Source organism: Epinephelus lanceolatus, chromosome 10 (assembly GCF_041903045.1).
Source record: "Epinephelus lanceolatus isolate andai-2023 chromosome 10, ASM4190304v1, whole genome shotgun sequence".
In the NCBI taxonomy this organism is placed as follows: Eukaryota; Metazoa; Chordata; class Actinopteri; order Perciformes; family Serranidae; genus Epinephelus; species Epinephelus lanceolatus.
The window spans coordinates 26,647,544-26,671,509 of record NC_135743.1 but is presented as its reverse complement, the minus strand read 5'-3'; the positions used below and the strand labels follow the sequence as shown (position 1 = coordinate 26,671,509).

At 41.0% G+C, this 23,966-nt stretch overlaps 1 protein-coding gene across 1 annotated transcript; it reads left to right on the top strand.

Annotated features, from left to right (window-relative positions):
• The first annotated feature begins 15,272 nt into the window (after nt 1–15,272).
• Nucleotides 15,273–18,711, top strand: LOC117265557 (CCN family member 3-like). The gene is made up of 5 exons (XM_033640106.1): nt 15,273–15,465; nt 15,778–16,006; nt 16,150–16,404; nt 16,782–17,011; nt 17,223–18,711. The coding sequence occupies exons 1-5, from the start codon at nt 15,418–15,420 to the stop codon at nt 17,514–17,516; spliced, it is 1,056 nt and encodes a 351-aa protein (XP_033495997.1). The 5' UTR covers nt 15,273–15,417; the 3' UTR covers nt 17,517–18,711.
• The last annotated feature ends 5,255 nt before the right edge of the window (nt 18,712–23,966 follow it).

Here is a 23,966-nt window from a genome sequence, read left to right as displayed (position 1 = left end):
GGTTGGTATTAGTGTTATTCCTAAAAATCTTTGATTGCATCTAAGAGTGTTCATTCACCATTTTCATCACACTGCACTGTACATCATGATTGGTCGAATGCAAGGAAGTAATTAACATAGTTCCTTAGATTTCTCATTCTTTGTGCAACAACCAAGCAGCAACCTCCAAGGCTGAAAAAACTGCAGTTCCTCTAATGACCACTTGAAGCTGTCCCTCACCCATGTTAAAACTTAACAGCTGAAATAAACTTATAATGACTTTAGTTGTTCTTTTATCTCAGATATGTGTTAGGATATTACATACCTTGACATGTTTCGGTGGAAACTTCCTATATAATTTATTTTTTATTTTATTTTTTATATAATTTACCCGTTTACATTTTATTAAGGCTTAAAGTTGACAGGTTGTGACAGTGACAGGCATTCTACAGATAGTGTCCTCGGCTTCTCAGTCAGATCAACCCCTTGCTCCTCCCAAATATGGTAACATATGGCTCCAAAAAAAATCCAAGATGGCAACAGACAAAATGCCAAACTTGAGGCTTCAAAATGGGAGTCCACAACCAGTGGGTAATGTCACAGTAGTTATGCCATTATTTTTACTGTCTATGGCTATAACTCATTAAAAAACACATTGGCATGGCAAGGTGGTGCAGTGGACAGCATTGCCTCCTCACAGCAAAAGGGAACCCAGCTGCACCCAACTGAGCTGCGCCCCAAAAAACCCCCAATAAGGCTAAAATACCTGAGGCCAAACCTGCCAAACCTGGGGCTTGAACCCCAGGGTGGGGGAGCCCCCCTGTATGGAGCCTGCATCTTCTACTTACTTTCTCCAGGTACTCCGGCTTCCTCCCACAGTCCAAAGACATACAGGTTAATTGGTGACTCTAATTTGCCTGTAGGTGTGAATGTGAGTGTGAATGGTTGTCTGTCTCTATGTTTTAGCTGTGATAGTCTGGTGACCTGTCCCGCCTCTTGCCCAGTGTCAGCTGTGATAGGCTCCAGTCCTCTCACAACCCCCAACAGGATAAGCGGTTACGGAAAATAAATGAATGATAACACATTCATGCAGAAAAAATTTCAAGACAGTGATGAGTCACCAGCAGTGAGGGAGAGTGTTCTTTGTACAAGGGACCAACAGTATAATATAACAAATAGTAAAATATAAAATATAACAGGACTGACTCAAATGTGTCGAAGTTTTGAAACTGAATCGACGTCCAAATCAGTAATTGACTGCTTCTTTTTTTTAACCAGTTATCTGTTGAAACTGAAAGGAGATGGCGAGTGTCACACATGAATAAGGGCCAGTGTCTTAAGCAGGAAAAGGTGACATGAATTGCGAATGGTTATCTTTAGCTGACAACTGAAGTCAAGCACTTGCTTTGAATCTGGTGACGCAGCCCCTGACCCGCGGCATTTGAGTCAATAATAACCAGAGTCGGGTATTACATGTTACTTTGTAATGTACTTTGATTACTTTTTGCAGTAACGAGTAACCTAATGTGTTAGTTTGCTGTTTGAGTAATCAAATACTTATACTAGTACATTTTCAAACAAGACATCAGTTACTTCCGTTACTTTTAGAACTCTGGTCCTTCAGCTCCGAAACAGCAACGGCTGTCGTTTGGTTCTAATAACGGAGATAACGTTAAACCTATCAGTCTGAAAGAAGCCACGGAGCTTGTGGCTCGCTACGTGGTCGGACAAATGCTGCCGTTGTCTAAATAGGTGGAGTCTAAATAGGTGGAGTAGGACTCACTGACAGACATATTTCAGACTCAGGACTTGCATTATGCCTGGTACACGCTACACGCTGGTACTCACCAATTATCCCCGGTCGTCTTTCACGGCGTGTGTGATGTCATCGGGTTATTCTTGTCCTATTTTTATTACTTTCACTATTATTTGAGTCACTGCCAGAACTGTGTCTGTTCATGTGACAGCATACATGTTGTTGTAGTCACCTAAAAGTGTCAGCAGATGGCAGGAGCTACATTTGAAGCGCCATATGTAAACTATCAAGCTACTGTATCTTCCACAGGAAGTTCTGGCAAATGTTTCAGAATAAAAGCCTATTTAGAAAATGGAGGGATTCTCTCAGCTGAGGTTATAAGGGGCTTTTAATTTGAAACAAGTGTTGAGTTTGAAATGACGGTGCGATATGTTAACTTTATAAAGACAACGGAGCGGATAAAAAGTAAATATATAAGGATTAATAAATAACGGACCGTCTATAATGTAGTTTGTTTCAAATGAAGCTGGGAGCCTCTGCAGTTGTGGTGAGTAAAAGCCCCGCCGCTATTTGTTAATGTTATTACTTTATGTCCGACCGTGAGGATGTACCATTGTTTGCTAGCTTGATGCTAATGACAGTAACGTTAACTCAGCGGGTTGACAAAGTGCCTCTGCTGTTTCACACCATCATTTCCCCCTTTTACTCTGTGTGGTAACATCCCTAGAGGAAATATTAAAAATGCTGGGTGTTGTTGTCATACAGTTGTCTACGGCAGCAGATCGTTCTGTGTTTCTACTGGTCAAAGTGACGGCTGTGATGGGAGAATTGGATCTCAGTGAAGGGCAAGCAAGCATTGCCCAATAGGAAATGTAGAATACTCAAAAGTACTTTTAAAGGGCTTGAGTTACTTTTCTCAGGGAGTAACGTTGGAAGTACTTTTAAAGTAACTGAGTTACTTTACTCAGGGAATAATGCAGTAAAGTAACTGGTTACTTTTTTAAAAAGTAACGCAGTAACGTACTTTGATTACTTTTAAAGTAACCCTTACCCAACACTGAAACTTACAAAAACATTCATGCAATAGTCCACCTTCCATCTCCTCTTCCCTCTTTCAATCATTTTATCTCACAAACACATGCAGCGGCGCTAAGTCCACCAAAGTCAGGTTGAGTGGTTGATTTGCATATATCCTGGTTCTTCAAGAGGGGGTCCGTGACCCCTTTAGGGTCCACAGAGTTACTGCAAGGGGACCAGCAAATTATTGTTACATGTTTTGGGAATATGTGGATAATTATCACCAAAGCTTTGAAGCCACAAAAATAGTGTTTGGAGTACCGCCTTAAATCTAATAGAATATAATATGACTTTGCTGACTGGAAATTACTAAATATGAACCAAAAACCTTCAAAATCTCTTACAGAAAAACAAAACTCCTGGTTATGTAAGCTTGATATTCTGTGGACCAATATAGCTTCAGGGATGATGAGGTGAACTAAGGCTTTAATATCTGAAGAGTAACTCAGGTCATTGTGACCCTTCTCCTGTGAGATGCAACAAGCTGACAGGGCGAGTCTTGTTTGTTAAGTCAAAGCCACAGAATAAAAACCTTAAGTAGATGGAAACACTTTTGGCCACTAAAAGGGAGCTAATGGTGCGGACCTAAAAGCTTTACTCTCAGACTGCCTGATTGCCCTTCCAGTCACCACAAAGCTGTTGTGTGAGGTTTGATCTTGTCTCTGTCTCTGTCCTTGTGTGTGTCTGCATGTGTGTGTGTGTGTGTGTGTGTTTGTGTTCATCAAACAGGGAGGCAACCCTACAAACAAACTACTAACAAAAAGAGACTACACTGTGTGTTTATGTACAATAAATAGATACACTTGTGTAAGTGTTTGCATGTGTGTATTGTGCTTTAGAGTGAAGGGCTTATGATTGTGTGTATTCGTGTGGGCAGAGCAGCTGCTACACAGCTGCTGCAAAGCAAACAGTTTCCCATTTAGGCTGAAAGCTTCGGTCTCCGCTGTATCACAGGCCTCATTAACACTGGATGGTCACTGTGGTGCAGGGGCAGGAAATTTTAGTGATATGATATCTGATAATGAGGGAAAGTTGAAGCACTCTAACGAAGGCAGAATCAATAACATTTTCTTTCAATTGCCAAGCACTTTATTTTTCTGTATATAATCTAAGCGGGAAAAGTGGAAACAAGATGAGCTGTGTTCTCTGATTGTTTTCTGTTCTTGTACATTTCCTGCTGTATTAATGTCCATTTTGGATGAGTAACAGTGCCACAGACTGAATCTGGAAAATGTTATTTGATTTCCTTATCCTTTGTTAGAATTTCCTGATTGTCAGCCTACCAAGAGGATGTCATACACGGACAGTCTTTAGCCCTCCTGAGCCCTGTTGTTAAAGAAAGTCAACCCTTTCCTCCTGAAAAAAGAAGTTTTACCCATCCACATTTTTCCTGTTTAAGTAATTTCCAGTCTAGAAAATTGTTTCCATTCATTCAGTAGCGACACGGCCCTTATTGGACAGCCCTGAACCTGCTCTGAGCTTCTAAACAAGTTATCAGGCACTTAGGTGGGACTAAATCTTTAGGTAATGATTTATTTCTCTGTGTTCCATTGCTGTCACATTAACACGTGCTTCACCTGAGGCTTTACAGCTGTAGCATGTGATCTGTTATAGGTGAAGCCGGGAACACGACACAAATGATGCAAAACCAAGAAAAATTAATGGGGAAGCATCAGTCAAAACAAAAGGACACACTGTGTTTAATCTTTTGTAAAGAATTAAATGTACATTGTGTGCGCATTAACCTTTATTTTGCTCTATGTTTTTGTATTATTTTGTGTGACTCAGATCTTATGTGTATATATTTAAATGTCAAGTATTCAGTTGTGTAAATTGTGTGTATCAGAGAGAGACAGAGAGGGAACCCCTCCCTCCAGGCAGAGTATCATTTAAGCCTCACATTGTTCATTTCTGCCCTCTAGTGGTCAAGATGAAGTGTTGCAGTTCTTAAATACAAAAAGAGCACAGAGGTGTCAATCTCATTTTAGTGTAGGGGCCACACACACCCCAATTTGATCTCAAGAGGGCTGGGCCACTGAAACTACTGCATAATAACCTATAAATATCAGTCCCTTCAAATGTTTCTTTCATCCTGAAAATGTTCATCTGTTGTCACCAAACTGCTGAAGAAGCAGGTTAAGTCATCCCCTCCTTACAATCTGAAGTTTTGTCAGTGCCTCAGCAGCATGGTTCCACTAATATTGTTTTAAGACAGAAGTCTGACATGTTAACAATATTTTGCACAATGTTCAATATCCTTAAATGTGACCATAGAAAGTATGTATTGTTATTTCAGATAACTGTGTTCTGGTCAGAATGGAAAAGCCTCTATGGCAGTATTTTACATGAAGTATCTGCTTACTGTTTAAATTACTCCTGAAACCTCTCAGCCTTCACATTAGGTGTGCAACATCATCTAGAGGACTGGATTGGACCCTTTGGCGGGCCGGCTCTGGCACCCAGGCCATATGTTTGACACCCCTGTAATATAGCAGGACTTGACAGTAATGGTTGCCAGGCTGCCAGTAGCAACCATTTTGAGAAATTAGCAACCAATTCTTGCCCTCTGGTTTACATCAGTGGCAACCATGTTTTAAAATATAAAAAATAAGAACAGCAAACAGTCAAACGTGCACCCCCAGATAAATGAAATTTCAACCTTTGTTGCAGTAGTGATATCAGAATCAGAATTAGCTTTATTCGCCAAGTGCATGTGTACATACAGGGAATTTGACTCCAGTAGACTTGCTCTCAATGTACCAGAATTGACAATAAGAACTCAAATTTAGGCAAGAATATTTAAATAGTGCTGTTAGAGTTAGAAGTGGAACCAGACAAGGCTGTATGTGTGTTGGTGTGTTTATTTGCGCACACACAGGCATCTGTTTTAGAGAGTGGCAAAGCAAATAAATTTGCTTAATGCAGGGTGAAAAGTTCAACTAAGCCATCAACATCACAAATAAATGTGCAAATTGATTCAACTGACAAAGAGCCATATTATCCTGAATCAAAAATAAAAAGTAAATTTGTGATTTGTGGACGACTTAGGAGACACATATGTCACACATCAACATGAACATGAACATCACTTTTCTACTCATCTTAAAAAAGAAAATACTGTATTTATGTTCCCACATCTCATTTGTATTGACCATTAAACTGTTAAATAATAGCTAGCTTGCTGCATGAAGCTGGTATGTGCCTTACTGTGCTAACCTGAGAACAATAAGTAGTTAAATTCATAAAAAGGCTGTGGCACCAGGCTCCTCAGAGGGACGGACCACTGACCCATGGTTCCTTTTTTCACCTCTGTTCTGTCGTCTTCTTCTTTTCTTCTCTGCCTCCACAGCATTCTCACTGAGTAAACAACAAATAAGAAAGGTGCTGTAAATTGTAACCCTCTCTGCCCTTCTTTAAGGCTGCGTTTCTGCCCCTCTCCTAGGTGAAACCTAACATTCCCATTCCCAAAATACAAGCGCTAAATGCAGTTCACGGGATAAGCTGAATTGTAAACATAATTCACAATGTATGGATCTGCCAGGTCACCGTGCCACTGGTTGCCATGGTTTTGGCCGTGCACCTTAATGACCTTTAAAAGAGAAGGTCAGTCGGGGAAATATGTTTTGGCACAAGAACTCACTGAAATTTCAATTTCTGTTGTTGTTGCTGTTAGTGAATAACCAATAAATTAGGAGACATCACAAGTTGGCAGACATATTCTGCATGTTTCAAATGTTTTGTAGCCGCAAGCAATGAATTAGAAAATTACAATCTTACTTTTGTAATTCTTCCATTTCTTTATTCTAGACTTTTTTGCATAAATGAGATGCCAGATCTTGCATACACAATATATTATACACAATATTACACTCTGCTCCATGAAAGGAGTAATAACTACAGAGACAGTGAGGGCTACAGGTGTTTACAGCTCCCTTTAAACAGTTTTTCTGTAACTAACATAAAGTGTGTGTACGTCACACAGCACATAGACACTTACAGCCTCTAAACTGAGTAACAGGGACCTGTATTTGGAATGGTGTTGGGTCAAATATGTGGTCATGGTGTTTTCAGTGTGACGCCCTGAAGTCTCCTAACTTACGTCACTTTCTATACAAACTGGACTTCCTTATGTGGTTGACAAACACTGTAGATTTACAACCATTGCCCTGAACAAACCAGGAGGCAGCAGTGGATCATGTGAGAATGTGACACAGCCTCAGACCATCTGGAGGATGTATTTGAAACAAGCGCTGATCTGAAACGAGCAATAGGCAGCCAATCTTTGATATGACATTTATGGAAAAGTCCGTCTCTAAATGCCTTGTATGAATCAATTAACAGGCTAAGCAGAATTCTGTGATAGTCGTTAATCTCGAAACAAACATTAGACTCCAAAGTTCACACTGTGATTTGACCCTCCCTTCCAGGATGAAATATTTGTGTTTCATCTCTCCAGTCAGACCTCCCTGGGATTGTTCTGTTTTCGGTGCTCTCTGTGCACGGCTAAAAATAATACCTGTAAAAAAAAATGTGGCCATAAATTTGAATATTTTTGTTTGTTTTTGTAAGAGATCTCCCCCAAGTGGCAGCCATGTGTTCAGTTCTTCAACCAAGAAGAAGTTCAAACAAACATCAGTGTGGGACAGATTCAGGCCGTCCTGTGACACAAACTCACAGAGGCTGAGAGGAACTTAAGTGACAATAAAGGGAAGATTGTACATTGTTTGTAAGCCTTTAGCCACTGGTACCCATAACCAATAAATGTGAAGAATACTTCCCTATACTTGTTAGATGTTTCCACAGAGAATACAACACAATGTCCTGACTAAACCTAACATCTCATACACACATGGCCCTACTAGATTTTTCATCTTTTGTCCAAACCTGTCACACTTTGAACAATAAATACTACCTCACTTTATGTCAAACACATTTACACATGATTCTGAAACTTTTTTCTGTCTATAAAGTTTTGGGAACATTTTTCCACATCTGTCAAAAGCCTTTAGAGAGTTGTTTGACCGAGCAGCAGTGAAGAAAATGTGGCGTAAGCTGCTGGACACAATCATCTGCAACATGAGGGAGAGGAAAAGGGCAGAGGAGGACAGAGGTAACATTAGCCTATCTAGAAATGCACAATAGCAATGCTCAAATTTACAGTAGAGTGTAATCTAATCGCTGCACAGTATCATTTCATAACTCTGGTTGCCATGGTACCAAATGCAAGACGCAGGCAGAGAGTGGTGACAGCCAGGAATGTAACTCCAGTGGAGAGAAGTAAGACAGGAAATGTGTTTTTATATTTTGCCTCGAATTTTCACAATGAATAGGTTACTGTGTGTCACAATTTTTTGTCTGATCACAGAATAGAAAAACAGAAATTGGCGTTGTTGCACAGAGACCTTAAAGGTCCAGTGTGTAAGATTTAGGGAGAAATATTATAGGCAGAAATTAATATATCATAGTAAGAACCTTTTTTCATGTATAATCGCCAGAAAATAAGAATCGTAATTTCACTTCCTTACAATTAGCTGTTTACCTTTACCTACATATGGAGTGGATCCCCTTCCACCGTGTTGCACAGCCATGTTTCTACAGTACCCCAGAACAGACAGACCAAACACTGGCTCTTGATAGGGCCATTCTGTGTCGGCCACCGTAGTTCTCCTACACCAGGGGTTGGCAACCCTTACTATTAAAATCCATAGTCCATAGTTAGCCTTGCTAGAGAGACTCCAGGCTAGCCACACTTCTAAAGTTTGGTCAAATTTAGAGGAAAAGGCAGGTCGTAGACATATGACGCACATTTTAGTTGATGAAACATTAAAACATTTTTTAATTTGATGCTTATATATGTATATACACATTTTTACAGTTGTAGAATGCAATAATCACTTTAGGCCCACAAGAATGACAAATAAAAATCTGAATGTTGAAGAGTAACCATCATTCATTTCCATATAATTTTATGTCAAAGCCACAGAGAGCCAGTCAGGAGGGTCTAAAGAGCTGCATGTGGCTCCAGAGCCGCAGGTTGCCTACCCCTGTCCTACACGCTTGGCACACAAGATAGGTTAGGTTGGTTGCAATCTGCAACTTCGCCACTAGGTGCCACGAAATCCTACACACTGTACCTTTAGTTAAGGTAGGATACCACTCTCCAGAGCAACACAGAGCTGACCACCTTTCACAAGGCCGTGCTTGTGATTTTGAAGTAGAGTGCTATTATTCAAAATCATCTTAGTCCAGAGCCAGTCTGACAATAGGTTGCACTGACACAAGCTGGACAAAAAAAGCTGTAACAGCCTGTAATGCACGCACACAGGACAGACTTCTATTTAGACTTCACAATTCTATAAATCTGTTATTCAAACAGTAGAAAATTTTTAGAAATCTTTATCTGTATGTGGATATCAATCATCAAAATGCAGAGTTTAAGACAATCAAATATATTGGAGCTTCACCAACACTGGATTTTGGGATGTAAAGCAGCTTCTAGATTTTGCCAAACTGACGTCCTCTCCACCATGTAACCTAGAAAGGACAGGCCACACAAACACACAAGAAGCAAAACTGAAGCACCTCATTCACACAGCTAGAAGACTGAAACAAACATATGGAGGAAAGGTTGGAGAGAGACAGAGGAGCTGAATCTCCTGGAGAACGGAGATCCAGGTTCAGTGTGTAATATGAGGTCACGGGACGGCTGTTGGTCCAGCACAGAGTGAGGGAATGAGAGGAAGGCACACAGCGGTGCTTCTGGGACACAAACAACAGAGATTTTTGGAGATGAAATGGCTTTGAGAGGGTGGATATTTTTATCGGCAGGACAAACAAGGACTTGAGCTACCAGGCTGAAATTATACTTGAAGGCATGGCATAAACTATAGTGTTCAGTCAACACCTGTCTGACGAAGTCTCATGATTCTCTAATAATTCCCACCCACTGTCTGCTCCTCTGTACACAAGGTTTCCATCAGATCTGTGCGTCCACTCTGACACAACATGAAGCTTTTGACATTCTTATGAAATAATACCTGAGATTGTCTGCATAGTACGCGTTTTATTAGTGTAACTTCCACATTGCATCCATCCTCTGCCACCCACCATAAGACACATCTGCCTCTGTTCCACTGTCTCAGCTCATGTATAGTGGCGTGCAGCACACAAACCCCGAGTGAGAGATTTGCGGTGGCCTCCCAAGCTGTTTAACCCACTTCCTGACTGCCACTTGGCCAGCAAATTGAAAAAATAAGGAGCACTGAATTTCATCCGTGAATCTGTGGGGGGAAGTAATGTAAACTGATGATGTGCATGGGAGTAAGTAAGGTAAAGAAACGGGTTAGACAGGGAGAAACAGAATGAAAAAAGACCAGCCACTTTCTTTCTCAGAGCATTTCAGTTCTTTCTGAACCCAACCAGAGCCTCGTATGAACTTGCAGTCAAACACAAACTGTCTCAAAACAATCCCTGCAGCACCATCTGTGATGCTTTAACTCTGGTTGTATATCCCATTAAGCTGACATTTCCATTTTGTGTCTAACAACAGGGACAGATCAACAGTGATTAAAATTCCTTTCGGAAGATATCATATGTCCTGTAAGCCAGTGATGGTGTGATGTGGACTTATGTGCCTAAAGACAAGAAGCCAATGTTTAATGATCTGAAAAAAATAATATTTGGACTAAAGTAAATGCTATTTTAGCCATGTGGAATGATTCAAGCTATTTGTCTGGGTTTCCTTTGGAAGAGCACAGATCAAATTCGCTCCGATCCCTGGTGCAAAACTCTTTGATTTACTTTAGATGTAATTCTGCTGCGAACAAAGTGCAGAGGATGAGAAGCACTCAAAACACATCACAGAAGCATGTGAAAGAATTTAATACAACAGAGGGACCCTTTATCCAAACTGAACTCTGTATGTTCAGGAAGATATGATGTCATGCAGGACGTCAGCAGCTTTTCTGCCATGCCATGTATGTAATGATCAGACAGTTATTACAAATAACAATCTGTACTTGTAATTAAATCATTCTCTGTCAGGTAATCCAGTCATTCTGCCAATATTGTGCTGTGCTTAATACTGTTTGGCTCCAAATATGACTCGTCCCAGAGGGTTTTCAAGTGCTGAATGCTGTTGATTTGTACAGAAAGTTATACCACAGACATTAAAATGAAATACTTTGAGGATGAAGATTAGGGAAATAAAGCAAAAGACTTTATACTAAACAATGATAACTAAATGACTTACTGAATTACAAAAACATCTCTTACTCTGAACATTACCTGACACAAGAAGACAAGCTTCTCAGCCAGGATTTTATTTCACCCCAAAATATTTCAACCAAAGCCTTTTCAGTTGTATCAGACTGATGTGATGTTAATCGTCCATCTCCCATTACACCTGCTGAAACATAAATATGTGTAGTTCCTGAAAAAAGCAACTTCTAAAAATGTTTTTGTTTGCATTTGTAATAAATTGAGCTTGTTATCCAAGTTTTAGTCAGTAATTGCTGCAAATATGAGACCTCAGACAACACTGCTTGGCTGCTGAGAATAAATGGATAACTAAACAATCAGTAATATGATTTTGTATCTCTTTTGCCTAAATACTTTTGCTTCCTCTGAGTTTATCTGTTCCTGAACTAATACTGTGTCTTTCAAGCATGGATTCATGAATGAATATGCCTCCAGGCACTGGTATCAACAGAAATAGACTCAATAAGCTTTCTCCCAAAATCCTCAAAAGGAATTTTTCTCTTTCATTCAAATGAATGAATATTAATGCTACAGCACTGCCGTCCCAAACTATAAATGAAAGAAGCAGAACACTGATCAGAAACTATAAAAACAAAGGCAACTTCAGTATCTGTTCATAATGAATGTCAACGGAAAAAATAAGACATGCGCTATTTTCATTCATTCATTCATTTTCTGTAACCACTTATCCTGTTAGGGGTCATGGTTGTGCTGCAGCCTATCCCAGCTGACATTGGGCGAGAGGCAGGGTACACCCTGGACAGGTCGCCAGACTATCACAGGGCTGACACATAGAGACAGATGACCATTCACGCTCACATTCACACCTACAGGCAATTTAGAGTCTCCAATTAACCTGCATGTTTTTGGACTGTGGGAGGAAGCTGGAGTACCTGGAGAAAACCCATGCTAACACAGGGAGAACATGCAAACTCCACACAGAAGGGCTCCCCCACCCTTAGTTCGAACAAGGAATCCTCTTGCTGTGAGGCAACACTGCTAACCACCACACCACTATGCGTCATTTTACGTTTAATATTTCTCTCTTTAAGTTCCTCGCTGTGAATAATAGAAGATGTTATGGTGAAAGGCACAAAGACTCCACCTACTGCGCCACACAGACAGTCCACCACATGTTACTGTGGTTACTGTATGATTTGTCCTAAAAACATTAATGCTGTTGGACAGTCAGTGTAAACTAAGTGCAAATCATGGCAAGCTCTCAGTGGTGGTGTCAAGTGTGTGGCCTGACCACTTGGCCCTACAGCAGAGTCCAACTACAGCTACCAAGCTGACACACTTACTGTTAGTGAAAGGCTCTTACTGTATAATATGTCTTTGTTTAGAAAAGAGCGTGTGAAACCTCAATTTAAAGTGGTACTAAAGGTTTCATGCATGAGGGCTATTCAGGGGATAAACAAAAGATGAGTGTGATAAAAACACAAGGTATACGATCACTTGTGCTGCCACAGACCCCCCTCTGGACACACAAACACAGACAAGCAAGGAAAAAAGCAGGCTACAGTGTCGTCTGCATGTCAGTTTGCCATCACCTGTCTCCATTTGGGGCCAGCAGCCTCACTTCCTTTCATTCCTCCATCTCTGTCCCCCTGTCTGTCTGTTTTCCATGTTTCTCTCTGGAGTGGAAATATTTCACAGATACCATAAATGTGCGTATGTGGACTTCCCACCTCTGTCCTGGGAGATATCACACATGTCAATACTGTGCCAAGTGGTCACACATTCAATACACCTATAGTGTTTTGTTTTCCATTGTAGGTCTTTCGCAAATAGTCACGGTTAAATCAACACTGCCTTTCAGTTCTCCAGTCCAACAGGGTTTCTGTGAGAAGTATAGAGGCCAAAAAAACACAAGGTGCAAGTGAGTGACGAGGCCTTACTGAGAGAAAGAGCATCGGATGCCTAACAGTGAAGAAGGCAGAAGAAAGCTGATGAGAGACAGAGGGCAGCATTGTTTTAGGGAATACAATCAAATGATGTACATATTTTAGAATGAAAAACATATGAGGGAAAGACTGCAAAGAACGCAGCTGTGAAAAATGTCTGTGGTGCAGCACCATCTCCTGATTTGTCTCACGTTTCAGCTGGAAACTAGAGGTGGAATTTGCTTGAAAAAGACCCAAGTAGAAGCAGTAAAGCAGCAGAAATCTGCACAGAGTCAGCAAACACAATCATCCTGTGAAATCTGACATTCTGCAACTTCCAGTGGAAAACTGTTTGAATAGCACTGTATCAAAATTTTGGCAGAGTTATCCACGGCTCGCTGGAATCACAAGTCATTTAGAAAGCAGATCTTCACAGTTTTTTCCAACTGGATGATGGGGTCAATAGATGGAAATCCAGAGCAAGAAGTCCTAGAGGTGTTATAGGTGAGATGCTTTATTCTCATGAAGGAAGAAAGATGGGAGGAATATAAGTTGGAACCTGCATACAAATGTTATCCAAAACAGCCGTCTTGATGTGGTAGTCGTTAACAGTTTCTGGGTCACATATCTTAGATATTTGACTCTGCTGAGAACAAGACATTCCTATGGCAACAGACAACAAATAGTGCAATAAATAAAATGGTAGCAGTGGGTGTGACGAAATGGTGCATGTCGAGCATAAAGAATAGAAAGTGCTGAAAAGTGAACTCCTACAACATGTTAGTTAATCCCAAAAAAGGAATTCCTATGTGAGCCTTTTTTAATAATTCGATCAACTCAAATTTGAAAATTCTCAGGATTTCTAACACCTACCCAACCAACATTTGCAGCTGGGGTCCATGTGGGTAGTAAATGGGCATATAATGGGCCGTAAATGACTGTCTATGGGTTTCATATTGGCCCCAAGCCAATCGCCCACAAGTGGGCTACAGAGGAGATGCCCATTTTGAGCCCATACCAACATGGTACTCAGGTAGCCCTAGCGTAACCCGTGTGGGGCCCACCTGTGTAGATCCACCCATATGGGGAATTTGCATAGGGCCAATATGGAGCCCATGGACAATCCCATATGGGGCCCATTTTTCAGCCCATTTACTGCCCACATGGGCCCCACATACAAATGTTGGCTGGGCTAATACTGAAAAGTTTTTTTAAAACACCGATATCCTTGCTAAACCCACTTAGATGTCCTTATTTACTTTGGCTAATTGGACCTCTTCTTAGAACTGTGTGGATACATCACCTAAATTCAACCTGAGCAGCCTGAATAACTGTGCAGGGAACTCAACAAGGCTTAAGGCAACTTTATCTCTTGGAAAAATTGCCCCACATTAAAATAAGTAAATTAAATAATGTTATAACACACACTATTGAGTTTTATTGTCTGCTTTTTTAACTTCATGTTCAATTGCTTTGTTACATTTCATGGTATTTTGCTGACAAGTTTTCCTTTAGTAAATGAAAGAGGCAATCCCATAATACCTTTGTATAAAATGTAATGTAACAAAATATGATAGGTTGATGTCCAGAGAACATGAAACACACTCATTCATACACACCCCAACCCTCTACAAATGACACACATACACATTTAGTCTCTGCCCCCCTTCTGTTCAGAGATTCAGTCAGCTTCACCCCCAGATCCATCCATGTACCTCTGCTTGGACGAAACCATAACACATCTCTGAGCAGATGTGCTGACAACAGTGTCCGACCCCCACTGATCCAAGCTACTGATGAACCAAAGTTTCCACTGTGTAGCTATTTTAGGAAGCAGTAACAATACTACGGGGAATAAGAGGGTTTTTCACTGTGACCTCCCAGGTGGGGTTCAGCTACAGAGGTCACAGGGTCACCACCCACTGTCAGTAAGGGAACCCTCAGGCGCTATTTAATAACATGAACATCCTGGACTGCAAAAGGAAATTCCCAAATCGGATATTTCAATAGGAAGAATTAAAGTGTGCATAGTAAATAATGTATGAATATATAATTTACAATAGTTATAAATGAAATACCGTGTCTGCATTGGAAAACAAGTGTATTTTGCAGAATGTTAAATTGTGAAACCTTTCTGTATGGTTGTGGTTTCCTCTCTGACAGGATCTCACAATAAAATGTGACTCTCTCATCTTCATCCAGCACTCTGGGCGATCTCCCCGACATTCCTTCCTGTTTGTAGTCATGGTGCCAGCAGGACAGCTCCTCTATATAAGGCCCTCCTCTCCAAAGCCCTGAGCCAGAACGACAAAGAGATCACAACCTTCTGCTACACCGCAGCCAGAGAGGAGGGGAAGATTCAACCCTGAACCAAAGGACTCAAATAATCAGCTCTGATAAAGACAACTTAACACTTTTTAGACTGCAGATATTTTTCATTCTGCTCTACTTGACAAGAAGATGACCAATCTGTCGGAGCGAGCTCTTTTTATCTTCTTTACAGCACAGGTAGGCATGACAACAGTAACCGAGTGTTTCCTTTAAATAGTGTTTCAGCTCAAAAATCTGAAGTCACTGTTTGCTTCTCTGCGAATGCCACCTTTTTCACAAGATATGTGAAATTAAACTACCCTATAAATTGTTTACCCACTTTTGCATCCTGTAAAATTTAAGATATTGATGATTTATTTCCACTAAAAACTTATTTTCTATATGATATTTAATCCCAGTTAACAAAAGGTAGTCATGTTGTTTGGTACCGAGAGAAAGAGACTATAAACAAGATGTAAAATATCGATTTTTTTTTTTTCTCTCACCCAGGTGTTTACACTAGTCTGGTCCCAGGTGTGTCCTCGGAGATGCCAGTGCCCCAAGGAGCCCCCCATGTGTCTCCCTGGGGTGCCTTTGATTCTGGATGACTGCCTCTGCTGCCTGGTGTGTGCCCGTCAGAAAGGGCAGATCTGCTCTGAAATGAACCCCTGTGACACACGGAAAGGGCTGCAGTGTGAATACAGCGCCGATGTCCACAAGAGGACTGGAATCTGCACCGGTAAGTGGGTGATGACTGATGACCTTCACAAACATTGTATGCAGAATGTTTAGTTAATGTGAAAATGTGGATCCTGTTGCCAGTTTTACTTCTCATGAATGGAAGATTTTTCTCTGACACCTTCCCCTGTCTCTGTCCTCCAGCTCATGGGGGAAATGTGTGTGTTTTGGATGGTTCTGTCTACCAGAACGGCCAGACCTTCTTCCCCAGCTGTAAGTACCAGTGTATGTGCCGCGATGGGCAGATCGGCTGTGTGCCCCGCTGCAACGTGGACGTGATGCTGCCCGGGCCGGACTGCCCCGTGCCACGCAGGGTCCAGGTGCCCGGAGAGTGCTGCGAGAAGTGGGTGTGTGATCCCCAGACTGAGGCCAGTGCACTGGGTGGCTTTGCTATGGCAGGTGAGTACAGTGGGAGTAGGGTGAGATGGGATGAGGAGGACCATATATACAGACCATACAGATAGACACATGCAATACCATTCATTTTTGACGTTAGTGTCACTGCAGTGTGAGACACAAAGTTTAAAGGTTATGTACATTTCTCTGACCTGATCAGGGTAAGGAAGGAGAAGGAGGAAGCGTGGAGGAAAGAGACAGTGTTGTCACTTCAGTCTGAAATGTGAAACAGCAATGTGATACATCACTCTGCAGTCAGTTGAATCCAATCAAGCATCACGTTGCTTATAGGTTTTCTACATTCTCTTATTTGTCGTTGGCTTTCACACTTACGTCTACTTTCTTTCTCTAACCCATTGTCCACCTGTGTGTCCCTTCAGCCTATCGTCAGGAGGAGACAGTGAGCTTTGACGGTTGGGACTCCAGCCTGAACTGCATTGAGCAGACCACGGAGTGGGGCGCCTGCTCTCAAACCTGCGGCATGGGGGTGTCCACCAGGGTCACCAATAAGAACCGTCGCTGTGAGATGGTGAAGCAGAGCCGACTGTGTATGATCAGACCCTGTGATGACCAGTTAGACCGGACACAGCTGACTCAGCTTGCACCAAAGGTACTTTTTAGAACAACCTGGGTGCCATATTCTTTACGTATGAGTATCTGCGTGTTAAATTAGATGCCAGTTCCATGAGGATACATAAGCTACTGAACTTTTTGTTTTGAACTAGCTGGATTTTTCCTCACAAAAATCACATAGACTCTTTTTTAGAGAGATATAGAGTAATACACATTCATTCAGTGAGTGTCTCCTTGTCTCCTTGCAGAGAGGCAGTAAATGCCAGAGGATGGTGAGGAGCGACACAGCCATCCACCTCTCCTACAAGAACTGCACCAGCATCCAGGCCTACAAGCCTCGCTACTGTGGCTCCTGCACAGACGACCGCTGCTGCACCCCACACAGAACCAAGACCGTCGTGGTTGACTTCCAGTGTGCCAACGGTAAAACCACCAGGAAGCCCGTCATGGCGATCCTGACCTGTGCCTGCCACAGCCACTGCCCCAGAGACAACGCCGTGTGGCAGCCATCAGAGCTGGGTTACAGTGGTTATCGTTCATAAAGTCACACTTGAGGGACTGTGGCGTTCTCCTCACTTTAAACAAGAGTTGTGTTGACTCTGACTTTCAGTTTGAAACAAGACTATCCACAGACACAGTAATGTTATTTTTGCTTTTTATGGTCAGAATCATACTTGTATTCAGAACATGAGAATCGTCTTTTGTGGTTGAGATCATAGAGACCTAAATAGCTCTATATCTCTCTTTTGGAGAGAAGTTTAGTTGTGTAACATCCTGTGGACAAATATGTGTCATCTTCACTACTTTAAAGTAGAATCAAAGCACTTAAATCTTGCAATATATTGATTCTCTGCAGATCCAGACTTTGGTTGGACAGTTTTTGGTAGGTGCTCTTACAGCTTGGAAGAGATTATTGAGGTAAAACACCCTCTATTAATTAGTATGAAGGTGTGCAGTTGGAGGGTAGTGCAGACATACCAGAATGTTGTGGTTGTCATGGACTGTTTGACTGACAGTTGAATTGGCCAATCGGTAAAAAAAATTATAGTTTTTTTTTTTTTTAATAAAGAGCATGAAACCATAGTGTTCACCCCTAATCATGAGGAGGAAAGCTTCAGCAATAGAATGAAATATCTTTAAGTGTGTCCTCTTCCAGAATAAATTAAAACATCTACAGGAATATGACACTCTGACGCATTTCAGGCAAATAAAGAAGAGCAGCAAGAAGGCAGAAGGAATAAAGGGCTGTAGCGTGAGCTGTTACTTTTCGGTAGCACTGCTGTGGAATCTTTTCAACTGTGGGACACATTTTTTAAATAACTGGACTGTGTCCTTTGACCTGGTCCAAACCAAGGGCTCAACATATGAAAGACAGGTCACTGTAGTGACTCAGTGTCATTTTTAACATTTCCCTGAAACCATACCCCTGTTGTAAAATGTCTTAAGTCTACGCTTCCATCAACAAATGCAAATGTAGGATTTAGAAGGTGTTTTGTTATAAGTAGTGCACATAAAAGGCTATTTTTACGATGACAAAAGTTTTGCAAATACTTGCTGCATAGCTTGTTTGACTGAGTGTGTATCAAATACACAGCTTGAATCAGTGACAATGTAAACATAGATTGTACATATTGGTACATGGTATTGTTTTGCTTACTACTTGAATTATACTTCACACTGCTTGGTGCTGTATCTGTCTCATCATTTGAAAATAAATTTGTATTTTTTTGTATCAAAGTTTTAATCTCTTTCTTATGTTCAAAACTTAAATCTGTCTTTTCTCAGTGCAATAAATTGAATTTATAAAGGAAATGATTTGACATGAGAAATAGCTTTAGGCTGACTTGGTTGGATGAAGTGAATCTTACCTCTAAGATTTTAAAGTGAGGATAATAGAGGGAAGTGGGAAAATATAAATCATAAATGGATAGGAATAACTGAAGAAGTAGCGCTCATGGCCATATGATAAATACACCTGATTTCTCCTACAGCTGTCACCCTATGTTGTTTGATCTGTGGCAGATAATGCTTCCTCAACATCACACTGCCAAGTTATAAATAGTAACATGGACGTGTTATGTAGGTTTTGGGTCAGTCAAGTGTATGTCAAGTGTTACCTAATACTAACAATATGTCTGCTCTACATTACTGGAGACATAACACTATAAAAGTAAAATAATATTAAAGATCAAATACCAAGTTTCCCTCTCATAGCATATATACCATACTCCCTTTCCCTACAAATGAGCGCACATCTTGAGTTTTCACACATCTGCATCTGGGGTAAACCTTCCACCAGATTTCCAGGATGTTAATTTTATCACATGTGGCCCTAAAGTTACCAAACCCCCCTGAAGCCCATGACAGTGGGTGGCGACCCCTTGACCTCTCTCCCCAAACCCCACCTGCAGGGTCGCAGTGGAAAGCCCTGTTATCTCCTGTGGGTTTGCTACTGCTTCCTAAAATAGCCCCACATTGGAAACTTTAGCTCATCAGTAGCTCGAGACAGACGGGGGCTGATGCTGTGGTCGACACATCTGGTGGAGGCTATGTTATGGTTGCAGAGGTGTGTGGTCATGTTATGTGTTAGTCATGTTTGTGGATGTAGGACTTTGAGCTTATACTCTGCATTCTCTTTATGTACAGTATGTTAGGAATGCAAGCAGATGAAAACATAAAGAGACAGACCAAACAGAGGCATTTGCTGTCATTCTGTTTTCATTAGCCATGCTAGTGCCATGGATCTTGGGATGACGATGTCTGTCTGTTTGTTGGTCCACCAGTTTGGTCCAGACTAAAATATCCCAACAGCTATTAGATATAATTGCCATAAAATTCTGGATAAACATTAATGGCCCTTGGAGGATAAATCTTAATGACTCTGGAGATCCCTTGACTTTTCCTCTGGCACCAACATGAGGCCCACATTTGTGGTTCGAGTGAAATGTTTTAACTATTAAACAGATGGTCATTAGATCAGGCACAGGCCATAGATTGTACATAAACATTAGTTTCTCCCTGTGAGAATGAATAACTTTCATCACTACCAAGTCGTCGAAATCCAGCGCTTGGGCAGTGACTGTCACCAACGAAAATAGCCTTCCGTTAATGTCGGCATGACACGCATCCAGATGCTGTTAACAAACACCAACTTTTACACGGGAGAGTGGCGTTCGTGTCCCCTAAGATTTAAAGCCAAACCCTGGTGTTTTTTCAGAATCTGAACCATTTGTTTTGTCACTGAAGGAAAAAAACATCAATTCGTGGTGTTGTACCAACATACTGCATTTATTTTGAAAGAGACTGTGTGTAAACGGTAATTTCCAGTGAAAATGCAAGTGTATTTTGAAAGAAGACAATGCATGTAACAGGCAGAACTTGACACGGTGTTCCAGAACATCAACAACCAACACACCCAGTGTACCTTGCATATCATATCTGGACGTGGAAAGTCCATGACCAAATGTTGATATGTGACATGGTCGAGTGAGACTGTGTTGAATATTTCAGTTTATGATCAGCTACCTATTCCCAGGACATTTGTGCCAATATGCAAATACTAGCAAAAACTAAGAAGGTTACTTTGAAAAACAGTAAATCTGCTACACATAAGCATGTTTGTATGCAATAAATCAACATATTCATAGATTTTATTTTAATATGAAATGAAACAATACTTGCACATTGCCAGTCAAACTGGAATGTTCCTGCAAGTTAAACTTCACATATAGACATCCAAATGTTCATTCATTCATTCATCTTCTAACCGCTTCATCCTCTTGAGGGTCGCGGGGGGGCTGGAGCCTATCCCAGCTGACATCGGGCGAGAGACAGGGTACACCCTGGACAGGTTGCCAGACTATCACAGGGCTGACACATAGAGACAGACAACCATTCACACTCACATTCACACCTACGGACAATTTAGAGTTATCAATTAACCTAGTCCCCAATCTGCATGTCTTTGGACTGTGGGAGGAAGCCGGAGTGCCCCACGCTGACACGGGGAGAACATGCAAACTCCGCACAGAAGGGCTCCCACACCCGGGATTGAACCGGCAACCCTCTTGCTGTGAGGCGACAGCGCTAACCACCACAACACCGTGCCGCCCCATCCAAATGTTGTTGTTTTTATTTATTTATTTTTTCAAAAAATGTAATAATTATTTCTTCAGTTTTAAGGGATGTCCATAAAGCTGTTTTTCAACCATCCACCATTTGTTCTAATATATTGCAGCTTTGAATAGCTGCTCCTCCACTTCGCTTGTGCATTGCATTGTGGTAAAGTGGGGTCCATCAACAGCACATTTGAAAACCAGTGTTTTTTTTAGTGTGAACACACACAAAACCTGCTTACACTTGGTGTGCAGTATGGCTTTTGGACACAGTTTAAGTCGCTTGTTAAATTACCATACTATTATTGTTACACTCTGTATTTCACTGTAGATAAGAGCATTTTAATAAATCCCTAAAATGCAAATGCACCTATAGGTATCAAAGTGAACCTCAAATTGAAGTGGGATATCTTGGCTTGTCTAATCCTTTGTTCCTTTTTCTATAACTGTTAGATCCCTTACTGATTTTAAGAGGCACAGTATCATAGATGCTCAATCAAAACAGGCCATATGGTTGTACTAACACTGTGTGAGTGTGCATGTTTTGAGCCGTTTGATACCATTCAACTGGTTCAGTGAGCGGCTGAAAAGTAGATTCTCCGACTGAATGACAGACTGACTGCTGGACTTAGGGCCGTGGTGAATGGTTGACTGACTGAAGGACTGACTGACTGATTGACTGACTGACTGGCCACCTGGCTGGAAAAAGTGAAAATACCAGTCAAGCAGAGCAGCTGCCAAGCTGCAGCTCAAACTTCCTGACTGAAGTGTTTTTAGGCCATGTTTTCTTTGACGCCTCCCTGTCTGAGTTACAGAATGCTGCACATGTACTGTGCAGACCAGACGTGGCAGGTTTCCTGACACATCTCATAACTCACGATCATCATCTATTGGATTATTGCATTGTGATCCAATAGATGTTAAACCTGTTTTTTTTTTTTTTGTAGGTAGGAGTGGGATTGTGAGATGACTGACAGAGACAACACATGGAGGTTTACCGCTGAGTGGTGGACCTGCCATACCAAAGCCTTGATTCAGTGCTGCTCAAACAGTTTGGTTGTCAAAGAATGAGTCCACAGACTGTCTGTGATTGCCGACTGGATTTTTATTTTTGCTGCTGCTCTGTGAAGCGAGACGGCTTTTTAGAAATCTGATGCTTAAAAATGTTCAACTGACAAACCATTTTTGTTGAAGGGTGGAAATTCTCAACTTGAGGGAAAAAACTGCACTCTACAGGAAAAGACACTGAATTCTTATTTTCCAACATATGTAAAATAAAATTTAAAAAAAATCCCAGAAGACCAGTCCCTAGGTCCCTAAGCACTGGTGTCTACAACTTAGCTCAAGCAACCTCCTTTCTCATCAGCCATACTAACAACTTCCCCACCTTATCCCCTTGTTCATAATAACACTCTTTCAACCTAGCCGTTGTGTTCTCCACCTCCTGTGTAGTAATGTTATATTCAGCCTTTTTCACAGTCAGCTGAACTGAAATTGCCTGTGATCGTGTCAGAAAGTGTTGCTTTTCAGGAGCTTTAATGTCCGTCTCTAAGGAGATTAAATTGGAGTGATACTGTTTCCAAGAAGAGTAACTAATAATGGCACCTCTTGTTTAAGCTTTTAGAGCCTCCCAAATCATAGAAGGTGAGGCAGAGTTTTTGTTTGTTGCTAGAAACCAGTTTGGGGTTTGTATGAGAATCCTTTATCGCTGCTAAATATTCACAGGATGAGACTAAATGGTACATGAATAAAGAAGGAGTCAGTTCTAGAATAGCTATTGTGTACATGTGAGTAGAAACTATATTCATGTTGAGACTTATGTCCGTCCCACCATATATCAAGTCAATTTAAATCTGTATTGTTAAAACATACTCTGGTGTCCAGTATTTGCAGCTCAGTAATCCCTTAATTTCCTCCATGTGAGCAATAGCCTAATAAATACACAAAGCTTTTTTTAGATTCATAAAGTTGTTATATGGTCAGTTTACTTTTGTGTCAGACAATTTAGAGCCCCTATAGGTGTGTACCATTTGATCATTTCTTACTTTAGTGACTCCTAGTGGTAGTTTTTGGAAAGACTCTGGAGCCAATAATAAAAACTAAATGTATGACGCTAACCTGCTCGAGGACATGATGCTGTCATGAATGGGCTGAAAAGAGCACACAGCATCAGTATTCACCACTGTTGTCTGATTTCTCTACGTCCAAAAACATATGCCATAAGCATAATTTGAAAGATGCTGCTTTAAAGATGCTGACATGCAAACACTTTACACTACTTCTGCAGACACTGTGTATTATGTCCAAAGTGGAAAAACAAAATCTGATAAGGGCTCTACATAGGAAGTAATCATACGTGACATGTGACCAATTTTGGCATTTTTGTGTACGAGATGTACACAAAATAGTTGTATAATACAAGACAAAGAGTCTACAGCCACACCAGCACAATGCCAGAGAGATGCTTGACATATATAATATTTACGGGAGCGCATCTATGCTCCCATGGTCCTATGTTTCCCAGCTCAGCTCAGTTTCCCACCTCCTAATATGACATATTAAGGATGCATTTCAAAGGGTTTTATATTCTCAGTAATGTTTTTGGCCTCTGTCAAATGTTCAGTAAACGTTTACCTGGGTTAGTATGTCGAAATCACCGACCTACAGCTAATAGCCAACTGATGTCATACTCTCTAAATCTACAATCTACAAATCAAACCTATCTAACCTCTAAAGTTGTGGGCAAGACATTTTACTAGACTTTCGCCATTGATATGTGGCCAGAAAGTTTTTGTTTTTTTACCATTCAAACTGCATTTGAAATGTCCATTTTTTGTTTGTTGTTTTTTGTTTGCTTGATTTGCTATTTGAACTGTG

Bases quoted from the DNA above. Each gene is read 5' to 3' on its own strand.
- LOC117265557 (XM_033640106.1), top strand. From the start codon at position 15,418: ATGACCAATCTGTCGGAGCGAGCTCTTTTTATCTTCTTTACAGCACAG. The intron at 15,466-15,777 runs GTAGGCATGACA...TCTCTCACCCAG, and splicing joins TTATCTTCTTTACAGCACAG to GTGTTTACACTAGTCTGGTC. The intron at 16,405-16,781 runs GTGAGTACAGTG...GTGTCCCTTCAG, and splicing joins GGGTGGCTTTGCTATGGCAG to CCTATCGTCAGGAGGAGACA.